At 44.7% G+C, this 15,955-nt stretch overlaps 1 protein-coding gene across 1 annotated transcript; it reads left to right on the top strand.

Moving 5' to 3' along the window:
* The first annotated feature begins 306 nt into the window (after positions 1-306).
* LOC119657774 (estradiol 17-beta-dehydrogenase 8) lies at positions 307-15,392 on the top strand. The gene is made up of 3 exons (XM_038064844.1): positions 307-680; positions 741-860; positions 14,708-15,392. The coding sequence occupies exons 1-3, from the start codon at positions 641-643 to the stop codon at positions 15,283-15,285; spliced, it is 738 nt and encodes a 245-aa protein (XP_037920772.1). The 5' UTR covers positions 307-640; the 3' UTR covers positions 15,286-15,392.
* The last annotated feature ends 563 nt before the right edge of the window (positions 15,393-15,955 follow it).

Below are 15,955 nucleotides of genomic sequence, written 5' to 3'. Positions count from 1 at the left end.
AATTAATATGAAATTTGCCTTAATAGCTTATAATAATTTTCAGTTGTTTCATGACAATTTTATTCAAGAAAGGCTGGAATCGCGATAAGTTTGTTTTTCTGGCACATTTGGATAAACCAATTAATTCGTTTTCCCTTTATAAAACCTATACATCCTGAGTGTATGCAATCGAAAATTTTATCGCAGATGCAAACCATACTTTACCCAGGCAGCAATCCCATTGGAATATCCCAACCATTCGGTGGAGCCGATCTACGTCACTGTCCTGACCACGGCGAAAGTGAAAGTTTCTGGCGCGAGCTAGATCGCCGTGGGGCCGCGCAGTTGACTCCGGTGCAGACTTGACACTTGAGCTGATAACGCGCGGCGAAAGTTCGCCTTCGACGCACCGCGGCCAATGCCAAATTCCTGGTCCACGCGCGGCATTCTCCCTTCTACGCCTCCGAGTTGACAGTTGCCCAAGACACCCCCCGATTTCTGCTGCCCGGAGCCGAGTGGTTAGCGCCGGGTTTTGGAAGTGTCCGCCGAATTTGCGGAGGTTGCAGCAGTATTACGGCATCGCCGGTGGGGACGTGACCTTGTTCAGTTTATTGTGCGAATTCGACAGCTGTTGCGCCGCGAGTGTGATTAGGGAGCGACCATGCCTGGACCGCTATTGGGGAAAGTCGCCTTCGTTACTGGTAGGTACCGGGGGCCGGGATCGTTCCCTTCCAAATGACCACTTCCATGATCTGTTCCAGGCGCTGGTTCGGGAATCGGACGGGCGATATGCCGTGTGATGTCTCGGGACGGAGCCCATATTGTTGCTGCGGACAAGAACTTGGCTAGTGCGCAGGAGACCATCGCCACCTTGGGATCAGGTAAGCCCCGCTTCGAATTAGGCCCGGCCGTGACCGCTATCATAGCGCTCTGCGCCTCTGGCAGCCCATCTACGTTCGAAAACTATTTTTAGACTCCTGGAATGGGGACTTAGAAACTCGGCGGATTGCATAACGGCAGGTGCTAATTTAAATGTACACATTCGGCGAAAATTTGCAAACCGCTATCAAAATATTTTTTAAAAATCTTTTTAATGATTGACTTGTGCGTTTCAAATGCACTCGTGCGTCATCGATTTTGGCACAGGTTTGAAGTCCACTCGAACTGCTTCTATTTTAGAACAAATTCTGCCAGAACATCTGACTAAATTCCGCGTATAAGCGCACAAGGATTTTCGATTGAAAGAAAATGGCTCATTTGCGATTTAAATGGATGAAAACGCAACAAAGTCTCCAATCCAAGCCAATCAACTTGATCAGATGTTTGTAAACAATCAAGAGTTGGCAGTGAATCCAGTCCAGGGACAAATTAATAAAATTAATTACAAGAGCCGTTAACTGATTGCGACAAACTTTCTGTAATGGCATCCTGCCAGGGAGACTTGCTACAAAGTATCATACAAATGTATTGAAAGAATGCAAAGAGCACGGCACAAGCTAGATCTGCAAAGATCTTGCGTGCCAGCAATCTTCACTTCCGTGGGGTAAAAAGTAGATTCATTTATTACCATTCGTATATTTTATTTATAACCAGTTTGAAAAATTGGGCACTTTGAGCCTGAACTTTTCCAGGATGATCCCAAATATTTCCGTTAGTTAACTTCAATCACATCAGAAGTGCGTGTACTTCTGAGGGCAATGCATTGATCCTTCAATCTCTAAAATATCTTAATTTGCCAACAAATCCGTCCCAAATCATGTAAAACATCCGGGAAACCCGGTCCTTTTTTGGTGAAAATAACACTTTCTTCCCCAACCGTTAGTTGAAAAGAATAGGACTCAGCTACAGGTTCAACGGAATATTTTTTCGGATACCAAGTGCAAACAAAGATCCAGGATTGGATGGAATTCTAGCGGAGCTACCTAATCGACCTTCAAGATCAGAATCAATCCGTACTTTTGGATAATATGTGGGAAGCGCTTATTATTCAGTGCAAAAGACAGAAATTAGGTTTACTACCGACACCAAGGGGAAGACATTGGGAAAAGTGATATAAAATGTATGCTGTAATGACAATTATGCACCTTGTTCACATTGCAGTCTTCTTTGCAAATATGGCGCCATGATGGCACTGAACATGAAAACTGTGTCAAATTCGGCTAATTAGAAATGGATTATGGACACTTTGGGAACTCTTTCCTGGGAGACTGTACGACTTGCATACACTGTCTATTCGAGAAAACTCCCGCACCGCCTCCGCAGACCATCTTTGATCCATTTGTGAAGTAGATTGTGTAATAGCCTTGCAATACGCCGCCAATCTTTCACTATGTCCTGGTTGAAAAGTCCACAACAAAGTTTCTTGTAAAGTTCAGCTTACGTGTATCGGAGTCCGTGGGAAATGCACAGATATCCCGAGGTACTTCGTCTAGGATGTTACTATGGCCATAAGGCTTCGCTGTCCAGCATCCGGACTCACATAGTCTGACAACACTGCACGCTAGAACGTATTTAACGTAACATATTATACGTTCTGTTGTACTTTTTGCTCAAAGCCTGCCATCATACAATAGAACCGTACGTTAGGATGGGACAGATCATAGCTGTCCAGAGGAACATCCTCGGGCAGAGACCCCATTTCCTTGCAAAGGCTCTCTTGCAGGCATAGAAGGCTATGCAGGACTTCTTAATCCGCAATTCTATGTTGAATCTCCAATTTAGCCTCGGATCCAGGATTAGACTCAGATACTTTACATTGGAATCTTTGGTTATTGGACCATTGTCTTGGTGGTGAATAGCATCAGTTCCTCCCTTCTCCCTAATAATCCCATTTTCGGTTGGTAGCGTGATGTCAAAGACCTCCTGGAAGGATAATGTACTGCTCCTGTTACACATCGATAAATTTGTATTAATGACAAAATCAAAGAATAAATCACCTCTTTCGTTGATTTTCAAGCTGCCCCAAAGCATATGCCTTACATTGACGTCACAACCTATTAACAAGTTGGTCTTCTTTGCTGCTATGGTGGTGTCAAATGTTGCGAATCTGGTCAGTCGTGAGACATGTAATAATAATAATTGTTGGCGCAACAATCCATATTGGACAAGGGCCTTGAAGTATGCCAGAGCACTTCATTCAAGACCGTAACGGTACACTACACAATAGCCTGTAGGAGGCAATGTGGGCAGCATTGCGCACGACCGACATTATTATCCTGATTTGACTCAGGTACTCATTCACAGCTGAGTCGACTGGTATCCGACATTCAGTCACGGTAACAAATCCCACCGCCACCAGTGAGACTTGAACCGCGACCTTTCGCTTCGACAGCCCAGCGCTCGAACCACTTAAACCATCCGGACAGTTAGCCATGTAAGCCGAGCAAATATACACATTCTCTACCCCCGCCTTATCCAAATAGACCACGACAAGGTCGCAGGAACTCAGGTCCGAACACAGAAAAACGTTCAGACTCTTCCTCGCGAGGATGCATGCTGACTTTGGAGGCCTTTATTGACCTGGTCGCCTCTGATCCAGGACTCATGTACTAGAGTGATGGTGATGTTTTTCTCTAGGAGGACGACAAACAGATTAACAGAGGTGTACTTCGAGTGCTGCAGATTTATCTGGTTTTATTGGTATTTATCCTGGACCGATTTTGCTTGTCTACTTCTCCGAAGCAATCGGGAAATTGGCGCTCATCCATACGACCGCCGTACCCGTAATATATGAAAACATCTTTTCATCTCCTTTTCACAGTTCGGTTTAGCCCCATAATTTTCAACTCGTGCCCGGATTTTCTCTCTAGGGCCCTGTTTGCATAAGATTTATATGTTGAAGGTTTGGTGGGTTGGAGAATTAGACCCTGTTGTAGCATTATTCAATAGAGGACCTGGAGATGAAGCATCAACTAATGATCTTCACAACCACCTGAAGAACGTTATCATGGATACGGCCACAAATATACTTGGCCCCAGCCGCAAAAGGAGTCGGAACGGCTGGTTTGACGATGAATGTAAGCTAGCAACGAAACGGAAGAATGTCGCATACCGAGTAACGTTGCATTCTCAAAGAACGCGGGCACGCGCAGAGACTTATCACGAACTCCGTCGAGCGGAGAAGCGACTTGACAGACGCAAAAAGGAAGCCTGGCAGAACCAACAAGCCTGTGAACTAGAAAAGTACAGGGAGCAACCGCACCAGGCGCGGAAGTTTTACCAACAAGTCAGCAGGATGAAGCCTTATACACCTCGATGCTCATCCTGCCGAGACAAAGAGGGAAATCTGATTTCCGACAGAATGGGCATATTAGAGCGATGGGTTGAGTACTTTGATGAGCTACTGAACAATCAGAACATCGGCGAGTTGGAGGTCCCGCCAACTGAAGACGACGGACAAATACTGCCACCACCAAGTTTAGGAGAAACAGTCCGTGCAATTCATCGGCTAAAAAATCATAAGTCGCCAGGAGCCGATGGAATTACAGCCGAATTGGTTAAATATGGAGGCGACCAGTTACACCAAGTGGTTCATCAACTTGTACTCAAGGTATGGGACAGCCAATCAATGCCTGACGATTGGCAGCGAGGCATAATCTGTCTCATACATAAAAAGGGAGATATCACACAGTGCAGCAATTATAGAGGTATCACGTTGCTGAGTACCATCTATAAGATATTCTCCACTATCTTGCTAGGCCGGATAGCCCCATACGCCCAGAACATCATTGGCCCATACCAAAGAGGCTTCACTCCAGGCAAATCAGCAACAGATCAGATTTTCTCTCTGCGGCAAGCGATGGAAAAACTGTTGGAATATGGACAACAGTTGCACCATCTGTTCACCGACTTTAAAGCCGCCTATGATAGCATAGCCAGGGTAAAACTGTACACGGCCATGAGAGAATTCGGTATCCCGACGAAATTAATAAGACTGACTAGGCTGACCCTGACCAATGTGCGAGGCCAGATAAAAGCAGCAGGATCACTCTCAAGACCATTCGACATCAAGAACGGTCTACGACAAGGGGATGCGCTATCATGCGTCCTCTTTAACCTGGCCCTCGAGAAGGTGATCCGTGATGCTGAGGTGAATGCAAGAAGTACGATCCTCTTCAAGTCCACCCAACTACTGGCCTATGCTGACGATATCGACATCATGGGAAGAACCACCCGAGACGTTCAAACTGCCTTCATCCGGATCGAGCAGGCGGCGCGAGATCTTGGGCTGCACATCAATGAAGGCAAGACAAAATACATGGTGGCAACGTCAGCACCGAAGACGAATCAACCAACAACATCAAACCGCACTGGTCAAACACAAGCACGAAGAAGAATAAGGATAGGGGAATACAACTTTGAGACCGTTGACAATTTCTCCTATCTAGGGTTGAAAATCACAACCGATAACAACTACGATGATGAAATCCGCGCACGGTTGTTGTCAGCCAACAGAGCCTACTTCAGCTTACAAAGACTGTTCCGCTCGAAACGTCTCACCATAGGGTCAAAGCTCTTACTGTACAAGACTATGATCTTGCCAGTCCTCATGTATTCCTCGGAAACTTGGGTTCTTAGCAAGAAAAATTGCGAACTCTTGGCCGCGTTCGAGAGAAGAATCCTCCGAAGAATTTTTGGCCCCCTACATGAGGATGGACGATTCCGCAGCCTACACAATGACGAAATCTATGAGCGATACCATGACCGTCCGGTTGTGGATAAAATCCGGCTCAATAGGTTACGGTGGGCGGGTCACTTAATCCGTATGGATGAAGATGATCCCACCCGGAAAGTCTATAAGGGCAATATCTATGGTAGGAAAAGAAGACGAGGCAGACCCTGCCTAAGATGGAGCGATGGTGTAGGCCAGGACGCCAGACAGCTTTTAGGGATATCGAATTGGTGGACCTCGGCGCAAAACCGGGATGTCTGGAGTTCCTTATTAAGGCAGGCCTAGACCGGATACCGGTTGTTGCGCCGTTGATGATGATGATGTAGCATTATTACGCTAGCTGTATTTAGTTCGGGAAATAGTGCGTGAGTAGAATAGATTCGTGTACCGTGGGAGGACTTGCTGGTACAGTTACTACCTTTGTTATAACGGTTAAAACTGGACATTCTTGATAGGCTGACTTTGATCACCATTGGAATTGGAAGTACTCTTCGAGACCTTTCCTTAGACACCCTATATGGCTATATTCGGTGAAAAAAAATTTGCATTCGTTCTATGGGAACCCCACCACACAATTCAACTTCATTTTCCAAGTAATGTCCTATACCGCAACAAAACAATTTTCTTTTAATTAACTTCGTCATGTTTGTACTATTGCTTGAATTTGCTTTAAGTTGTTGTGAATAAATGCAGCCAGCTAGGTGTGGAAGAATAATAAGGAATCCCCGGAGAATGAATTGGGAGTCCTACGCAACGCACTTGAGCAACAACATTGCCCACCGTCAAGAGGGCGGTGACATCAGAAGCGCACTGGAACTAGAAACAGTGGTGGAAAACCTAACACAGTCGTCATTGACGCATATGAGGCCAGCTGTCTGGCTAAGACAGCTAAGTCATCAAGGGATGTACCATGGTGGAACAGGAGTCTGCCCAGAATGAGAACAGAGGCACGAAAACTCTTCAACCGGGCAAAACAAACCGCGGACTGGCAGAGGTACAAAAATGAATCGACTGCGTATAGCAATGCGGTCAGGGAAGCGAAACGGAACAGCTTCAGGGAATTCTGTGAAAGGATCGAACAGATCACAGAAGCAACCAGGCTGTACAAGGTTGTAGCCAAAGATGGAGGAATATCCTCTGTCTGTTTGGAGAAGAAAGATGGAACATTTACCGAGAATGAGGAGGACAGAGTACACCTGCTTCTCAAAACTCATTTCCCGGGGTCCTACCCCAGGATGGCAGGCGACAACATTCTGCCTGACACCCCAACAACGAATAAAAGGGGAAGAAAGGAAGAAGGCTTAGAGTGCCTTCTGAGGGTGGTAAGGGGGAGCATAGCACTGGGATACATACCAAGGGCATGGAGACGGGCAAAGTGGTCTTTATTCCCAAAGCGGGTAAAAAGGATCCTTTTCACCCTAAATCTTTCAGACCAATTTGCCTAATATCGTTCGTACTCAAAACGGTGGGGAAGGTCATAGACAACTATATTAGAACTAACGTTCTAAAGCGTAATCCCCTATATCACTGTCAACACGCTTACTGAGCAGGACGGTCAACTACGGGATGCCATAGAAACAAAAGAAATTGCATTGTGTGCGTTTTTGGATATTGAAGGAGCATTCGACAACACATCGCACACGGAGATACAAGATGCCCTGAGCCGCAAGGGAGTGGGAAACATCCTGACATTCTGGATGGCCAAAATGCTAGAAAGCAGGTAAATAGAAGAGCCGGCAGGTACAAATTCTATTGTCATGAACACTACTCAAGGCTGTCCACAGGGTGGGGTACTATCGCCGCTGATGTGGAGTACGGTAGTGGATGAAATCCTGGACGTGCTAACAAATACTGGAAAACAAGTCCAGGGTTACGCGGACGACATTGTTTTAATTTGTAGGGGCAAATATGAAGATACCCTATGTGATAGAATCCAAACTGGACTAAGGGTTACTAGTGCCTGGTGCAGGAAGGTGGGACTGCGAATCAACCCAGCCAAAACAACCATAGTACCATTCACTAGGAGGCGTAAGCTTGATCACCTGAGAGCCATAACATTGCATGATATGGAGGTGAAACGAGAAACAGAGGCCAAATATTTGAGAATTAAGCTAGACCAAAAATTACTCCGGAAGACACATGTCGGAAAGCCACGAGGGCTCTGATGACTTGTAGATCCGTAGCAGGAAAAAATGGGGTTGCAGTCCGAAGATACTACTTTGGATATATACTGCAATAGTAAGGCCAATGTTTACCTATGGAGCGGTAATCTAGGCAGAAAGAACCCAACTCAGCACACAAGCCAGGGAATTACATAAGCTCCAAAGGCTGGCTTGCGTGTGTATTAGTGGGGCAATGAGGACATGCCCAACGGCATCCCTGGAGGTACTTCTGGGATTAACCCCTCTCCATCTGCACATACAGATGCAGGCAAGGAGATCAATATTCAGGATGGCCGGTAGTATGAGTGAGGCGGAGATCTGCCTAAATCGAAGGAAGATAGATATCCTTTCTAGGCGGTATCCCGAATTACTGATACCGAGGGACAACATGACAACGAGGTTTCACTTCGATAAGAAGCTTGAAACACGTTGGGGTAACAAAGCACACTGGGAGGGCGTGGCTGCGACATACGGCTTAAACCAGCAACTGATTACTTGGTACACTGAAGAATCTCTCACAGCAGATAGAGCGGGTGCTGGTGTCATTGGTCCAAGGAAAATGTACTTTGAGCCAATGGGCAGGTACACTGGGATGTTCCAGGCGGAAATATACGCCATAGACAAATGTGCCTCCTTTAATCTGCAAAGGAACTACAGGGGGCAGAACATAGCTATTCGCACCGATAGCCAAGCAGCGATCAAGGCAGCTGAACTCTAAACTGGTGTGGGAATGCCTTGAGAAACTGAATACACTCGGCTCGTCCAACAAGGTCTGGATACTTTGGGTTCCAGGCTATGCTGGGTTGGAAGACAACGAGGCAGCGGACGAACCAGCCAAGAAGGGAGCAGGGACGCCTTTACACGGGCCAGAATTCTTCTGTGGAATCGGAAACGGTTTCATGGCTATGACTGTAAGAAATTGAAGAGGAACGGTACAGGGAACTATACTGAGCGGGCCTACCAGGGATGGAGCACTCTAGGGTGCTTATTGGGTGATACGAACCCATGCGCACAAAGGATCGCTTAAACCTCACCAAAAAGAACCTCCGAATCATAGTGGGGATTCTCACTGGTCATTGTCGGCTGAACTATCACTTAGAGAAACTAGAGATATCTACGGACACTGCCTGCAGGTTTTGTGAGGAGTATGACGAAACCTCTATACACGTCCTGGGACAGTGTCTGGCACTTGTGCAAAGTTGATCGAGGCATCTGGGAGAACACTTAATACCAGATGCAAAGCTGAAAGCTCTGGAAGTAGGGAACATACTAAAGTTCCTGACGGTTATAGGCCTGCTTGAGATACTATGATCAATAATTCATCACTATAACCAGTAAAAGTAGCACAATAGTTCTTTAAGGACGCGGTGCGGCTTTCCTTTAACAGAATAATAATAATAGGTGTGGAAAAAATCAATCTATCAATACGCCCGGGAACCGACAAGGCACTGTGAAAAGGGTTCAATGAAATACGAGCATCTCCAAGACGAAAATCGTAATCGATACAACACATACATACAATTGTAAAAAAATGTGTTTAACCGAAAACAGACAAATACGAGAGATCGAAATTAACCAAGAATCTACCGCCGCAATATTTTTTAGGCTATCATTCCTCCGTGAGCTAAACTGACGCAAGAACAGTGTAGGGAAAATTATTTAAATTCCATCATACCTTGTGTGTGGGTGTTTTTTGATGGGGGAGAAGATATAGCCTCTGAGCACTCAGGCCGTGGTGGCACATTACACGCGACTCCCCTGTCTAACGGAATATCGCGGATTCATTAATGTATCGCAGGATTTTCGATAGTGGATGTGATATTACTCGTTACATCTTGAAAACATCGGCACCAAAATCTGATGTTGCTCCGTGGATTTTACTCCCTCATTACAGGAGGGACACATATCTTCAATAATTCCTATTCTGAACATATGTCCAACTAGTGAATTATGCCCTGTCAGAAAGCCTACAATACTCCTGCAAGCCTTCCTGCTTTTCGACAGAATAAATTTTGCGGATAAATTTTCGGTTCTGACAGAAAAAGTTTGGTGTGTCTAGCAGCATTTAGGCTAATGATAGCGACGTATATCCATATTACCACAAGAAGCCTGAGTCCCCATGTAGAGATAAAGGCCCGTCTGCACAGCCCACAGGCTGTGAGAGCTCGTTTCAGCTTTACCTCTACATGTTTGTTCCAAAGAAGCTTTTTATCTAGAGCGGCTCCCAAATATTTCACTTCTTCGAAGAGTTGAAGGGTTGTACTACTCTCTGGGAGACAAAGTCAATCCAGTTTTCTCCTTTTTGTAAATAATACCATTTTGGTTTTATTTGAGTTAGCTGAAAGTCCATGCCTGAGGCACCAACTGTCTATCAAGTCAACGGCACGTTGTATATTTCTACACACCATTCCAAGGTCCCGATCAACGCAAGCACAGCCACGTCATCAACATAATAGAGAGTCGATCCGCATACTCCATAGAAGTTTCGACAGCAAACCACCTTGGGGGCAGCCTTTCGTTGCTTCTGCTGTTAGGTAGCGATCACACATCTCTGCGTTAGCATAGCATGGATCCACTTAATTAAAGTATTATCAACACCATGCGCTCTGGGGGCATCGCAAATTTCTTGGAAAGGCGCACAGTCAAATGCCCTATCAATGTCCACGACCATCCCCATCGCGTACTCATTCTTCAGAGTTGCATTTTCTATCTTTGAAACCATAGAAACAAGAGTAGACCCACAGGACTTTCCACACTGATAAGCATGGTTGGTTTTCATTAAGTGGGCGCGACCTAAGCGCCTCTCCACGAAAGTGATGCTCAACCAGTCTCTCCAAACCTTCCAGCAAGAATGAAGTCAAGCTGATCTGTCTGGGGTTCTTTGGATTAGAATAGTCATCTTTCCCAGTTTTCGGTATGAACACTACCTTAACCTTCTGCTAAGAGGTAAGCACATAGCCCAAAGGAAGACATGCTAGAAAAATATTTCTTAGCAATCGCTCTAAATGTTTCATACCTTCCTTTAGCACTGCTGGATAGATGGCATCCAAAGGACAGTATGGCAGCTCTCACATTTTCGTTGGTAACAACCGCTTTCGTAATTTTCCAGTTCACCACGGTGCAAAAGTCGCCTGGATGATTTCCTGAGTTTTTACAGTTCCCGGTTCCACCAAGGAATCGTTTTACCGCTTTGATCCCGGGGAATAGGTCAAGCCTGTTCACAACACTCTAAAAGTGTGCAATTCAGAGTTTTCAATTTGTCTTCAAGCGTCAAAGGAGTCCTTAGTTGCCTTACCCTCGTTTTCCTAGGGTTCTGTATTACAGACCGTTCGCCCGCAATAGTCAGATTGAACTGTAGGTATCGGTGGTCTGACATTGAGACTTAGTCTACCACCCACCAGTCTGTAGTCAACTCTAACAACTATGAAGTACTCGGTCCCACGAGACCAGCTGATGTGATAAAATCAAAAAGCTTGTCTCCTCTGGGATTGCATTTGCTACTGCCCCAACAAATATGTTGAGCGTTCGTATCGCGACTTATTAAAAGTTCGAGATCACTTTATTTTGTATACGCCACTAGATCCCTTAGTTCGTGCGTCCATGTAGGTAAATAAGTAGAGGCAGCTATGATGTTTTTCCTCTCGCCATTAATCTGATATTGTAAGTTGACCGTAACTAGGTCCTGGGAACAAAACAGTCTCAGCGTGGTTGCCTTTAACCATCTTGATATTAGAACACAAGCTCTCAGCCTTATAAATCTTTCATCGTAAAAGGTCCTAACCCTATTTACTGATCTAATGCCATAGAGTCCATTAAATCGAACTCATGGCTCTTCCGTCACTAAAATATAGGGGTAGTCCTACAGCTTTGTCAGCGTCGTTGCCATCAGATAGGAGGAGGCTTTGGCATGCTGCAGGTTAATTTGACCATTCTTTATGTTTTTCGACATAAACTTACTCTAATGTGTAATGGAAAACTGTTAGAAGCGTATGCCGCGGTCTTCGTGTGGCGGGGTTTCCCCTACACCGTACCGCCAGAGACTCGATCCACTCGTGTTCGATTTCTTTGAGAATAGCCGCACTTGGAGGTGCAGCAATTATTTGCAGGCAGGATTCACTCTGTAGTCCCTTCGCTAGTGCGAACCCCCGCACGGAAGTTCCGTCACTGTATGCACTATCCTCCGCGCACAGCTCTATTGTAGGAAAGCGTACCGAAGATGCTACAATTTGCTCTATCTTATGTGAGTCGAAAACAATCGTGCTTCTTCGCTCTCAAAATGAAGATGATGCTCTACAGTTTCCTGATATGATTGAATGGTGACAGGCATTCCCGGAAGATGATAAATTGTTCCTCTGGCATTTTACCAGCCAGCTTCGTTGAGATCTCTCGCTGATTTAAACACCTCCCGGCCTACCGATCCTAATCTCTGCAGGCAGCGCGCCGTACAATAAATCATTGACTACCACAGATGTGTTGGTGTTATGCTTCTTGCGCGTATTATCGCTGACAGAAGACTGGTACAGTCTGTTACATAAGAGCGTGGTCACTGTTACACGTAGATAAAAAATCAGAGCGTCCTGTTTCTTTTTCTATGACATAGAGGGCACCTCAGTCCTTCATGCTTTTTGTAAAAAGTCAGCTCTCTGTCAAATTTAGTCTTCAATTGAGTGGTTTTTCGAAATGAGTGCTGTTTACGCATCTCGCTTTGAGGCAATTTTTCTATGTTTGCATGAAAAAGGACCCAAATTAACGCAAACTGCTGCTGCGAAATATATGGGAAAGTCGAAGCAGTTTGTTAGCAAGTGGATAAATCGGTATAAAAAGGTCGGTAACGTTGATGATTTACCTGATCGCGGAAGTGCAAGCAAAGTCTCAAAAAAAGACGAAAAAAAGATTCTCGCATTGTTCTCGAAAGATCCAACTTTGACTTTACGTGGAGCTGCTGTGAAATTGAAAGCAAAAGGTGTTGACATATCTTACGGAACGATTCGCAGGCACTTGCTTGCCAATAAACTGAAATATCGCAGTACTTTGGAAAAACCAATGTTGAGTGCAAAACACGTTGAAAAACGAGTGGAATGGGCGAAGGAAAACTTGGACCGCGATTGGAGCAACGTAATTTTTTCTGATGAATCCTCCTTCTGGGCATTTCCGAGCATCAAACACGCCTGGACAACCTCCACCAGTAGGATGCTTCAACGGACTGTTAAACACCCCTTCAAGGTCCATGTTTGGGGGTGCTTCTCAAACAAAGGTTTCGGTACTTTATTCTTATTTACCGAGAATTTAAATGCCGAAAAAATGAATAAAATGTATCAAAAGGCTTTGTTACGATCTGCTAAGCAATGGTATATGAAGAAAAATGAAAGCTGGATCCTTCAAGAGAGCAACGATCCGAAACATCGGAGTCGAGCGTGTAGCGAGTGGAAGGCGCAAAACGGAGTTGTCACTTTAGATTGGTCATCTCAGTCACCGGATGCAAATCCCATAGAAAATGTGTGGGCTCTGATGAAAATGCAGCTTCGCAGACGCAAGCCATGTAATTTTGATCAACTTTCTTGACAAATTCGGGAAATTTGGAGGTGTTTTCCGATAGAATATGCAGAAAAACTAGTGGAAAGTATGCCCCGACGATGCCAGGCCATAATTGACAATGCAGGAGATTGGACTTGCTACTGAGGTATTTGCATTGAGTATTAACGACCAAATTATCAATAAATTTGCGAATTTTCGAAAAATCAATTGTTGTTATTATTTAACAGTGACTACGCTCTTATGTAACAGACTGTAGGTACAGTGTGGGTCTCATCGGAGTTACAAGTTTATCCCCACGTTCCGCCGAAGATTCCGCTTCCTTGCGTTCGATTTCTCTGGACATTACCGCACCTAGTGGTACAGCCACGGCCATATCCTCATTTCCAAGGTGCGTCATCTTCCTTCGCAGTGCCTTCTTCTGCCGGCGTTAAACCAGTAGCCTCCACGTCACCAGCTTCCCTTTCTTCCGCTATTCCCGGTAAGGGCGAAGGTTTTGACAGGCAGGATTCAGCCTCAGTGGCCGAAGTTTGAGCTTTAGTACCGCGGGCGGATCAGCCCCATAGTCGGATTACCAGTTTCTCCCAAGTTGAGAGTTGCCAGACTTTTCTTCCTGGCTGGCTTCATCGTAGGCACTGAATGCACGCTTTCCACTGAGTAGGAAAGCATGTCTTCTACAGGTTTCTCCGTAGGGGGACGTGAATGTGCTAAAGCCTTCAAAAACCTTAAACGCTACAATAATTTGGAGTCGCTACAGTAATCGTTGTGTGGGGAGTGAGGTCAATTTTTATCTGCAAACTTGCGCCCATGTCGTAATTCTTTTTCGTCAGAAAAAGAATTACGTAACGCTGCTGAAGTAGACCATTCCGATCTATATCTGCCTTAATAAGGAACTCGAAAGATACCGATTTTACGCCGAAGTGCACCAATTCCATATCAGCAGCAACTGTCAAGGCCCGAGCCTATGCCATCGCTCCATCTGAGGCGAGATATTTTATGTCCTCTTTTCCTGTCATTGGTATTGCTCTTAGTTTCTGGGCTGAATCATTCTCACCCATATCAATTAGGTGGCCGCACAACGCAGCCTATTAAGCCGAATTTTATCTATTTCATCGTTATATAAGCTAAGGAGTCATATCTAATATCCAATATTTTTCGGTGAACCAAGTTTCCTTTCACAACTGTGAATCTCCCTAATTTGAGTTAGTTTACTTACTTACATTAGTTTTCAAATAAAGTGTCCGCACTCTCAAGGTCCCCCTTATTCCACTAAGAACTGAAGCAATGATTTTTGAATGCGGTTGTTTTTCGTAATTTTACATCTTGGATTTATCCAACTAATAACTTTTCTTGTTTTTCACAGAGGCTCTGGCTCTGGAAGTGGATGTGTCATCAACCGATAGTGTTGCCAAAGCTCTTTCGGCTACTTTAGACAAATACAAGCGTCCTCCAGGCGTTATTGTCAACTCAGCTGGAATTGTTCGCGACAACTACTTCCTAAAAATGCCCGAAAAAGACTTCGATGCAGTTTATAAAGTTAATTTGAAGGGAACTTTCCTTGTAATGCAGTACTTCGCCAAAAGCTTGGTTGAATACAAGAAGACTGGGACAATCATCAATCTCTCGAGTATCATTGCCAAAATTAACAACGTCGGCCAGGCCAACTACACAGCAAGCAAATCTGGAGTTATTTCACTGACGAAGGTCGCAGCGAAGGAATTCGGAAAATTCAATATTCGCGTTAATGCAGTGCTTCCAGGCTTTATTGACACTCCAATGGTTGCAGGCATTCCAGACAAAGCCAAAGAAGCAGCCCTGGCATCGTGCCCACTTAATCGATTGGGCAAACCAGAGGAGATTGCCGAGGTGATCGCATTTTTGGCGTCTGATAAGGCGTCATATATTAATGGTGCCACTATTGAAGTCACTGGTGGTCTGTAGACCATCCTTATTAGATATTTCGACAAAAGTTAATTTCTTTCATATATTTTTGTAAACGTTTATGTTATTTTTTTAAATAATAAAAATGGTAATTTTGTAATGAGTAAGTGGTCCTTGTTTTATACCAGTCGTAAGTGCTTAAATAGTTCCAGCAAATGTTGTATGTTTAGGATTAACTTCCCATATGAACTCATCAGAAAAATAACATCTTTTCACAGAGATCAGGTCGCGTTCTCTTCTCTAAACTCTGAGCAGAAAAGTGATAACACTAGTCTGATCTCACTCTCTCTTTTATACCTTATAAGGGATCATTTGAAATTTTGTTGAGAATTGGTGGAAGTCAAAAGGGACCGGTTCTGGAGAATAAGCTGGATACGCTGGTGGTGAGTAGTTTAATTCACAAATGCTGCCCTGGTATTGTAATGCAGTAAGTAATCTATTGGAAACAACCCCGACATGGTCAGTTAACTGACTCCAACACACCATGTTCATTACAGCTCGAACATCGTTTTGGAAGTATTTAAGGGGGATGGCATCGTAGCCCTCCTAACATGTAACCATGAATGCAAAAAATTATGCCAGAGATGATCTTTATTACACTCCCACTCCAGTGTCCCAGTGGTTGCACAATAGTCCTATGTCCTGCATATTTTTATCATTGGTCTTATAT

The sequence above is a fragment of the Hermetia illucens genome, chromosome 5 (genome assembly GCF_905115235.1).
Source record: "Hermetia illucens chromosome 5, iHerIll2.2.curated.20191125, whole genome shotgun sequence".
Taxonomy (NCBI): Eukaryota; Metazoa; Arthropoda; class Insecta; order Diptera; family Stratiomyidae; genus Hermetia; species Hermetia illucens.
Note: the sequence above shows the minus strand (reverse complement) of the source record. Positions and strands in the feature narration are given on the sequence as shown.

Bases quoted from the DNA above. Each gene is read 5' to 3' on its own strand.
- LOC119657774 (XM_038064844.1), top strand. From the start codon at position 641: ATGCCTGGACCGCTATTGGGGAAAGTCGCCTTCGTTACTG. The intron at 681-740 runs GTAGGTACCGGG...GATCTGTTCCAG, and splicing joins GAAAGTCGCCTTCGTTACTG to GCGCTGGTTCGGGAATCGGA. The intron at 861-14,707 runs GTAAGCCCCGCT...TGTTTTTCACAG, and splicing joins CATCGCCACCTTGGGATCAG to AGGCTCTGGCTCTGGAAGTG.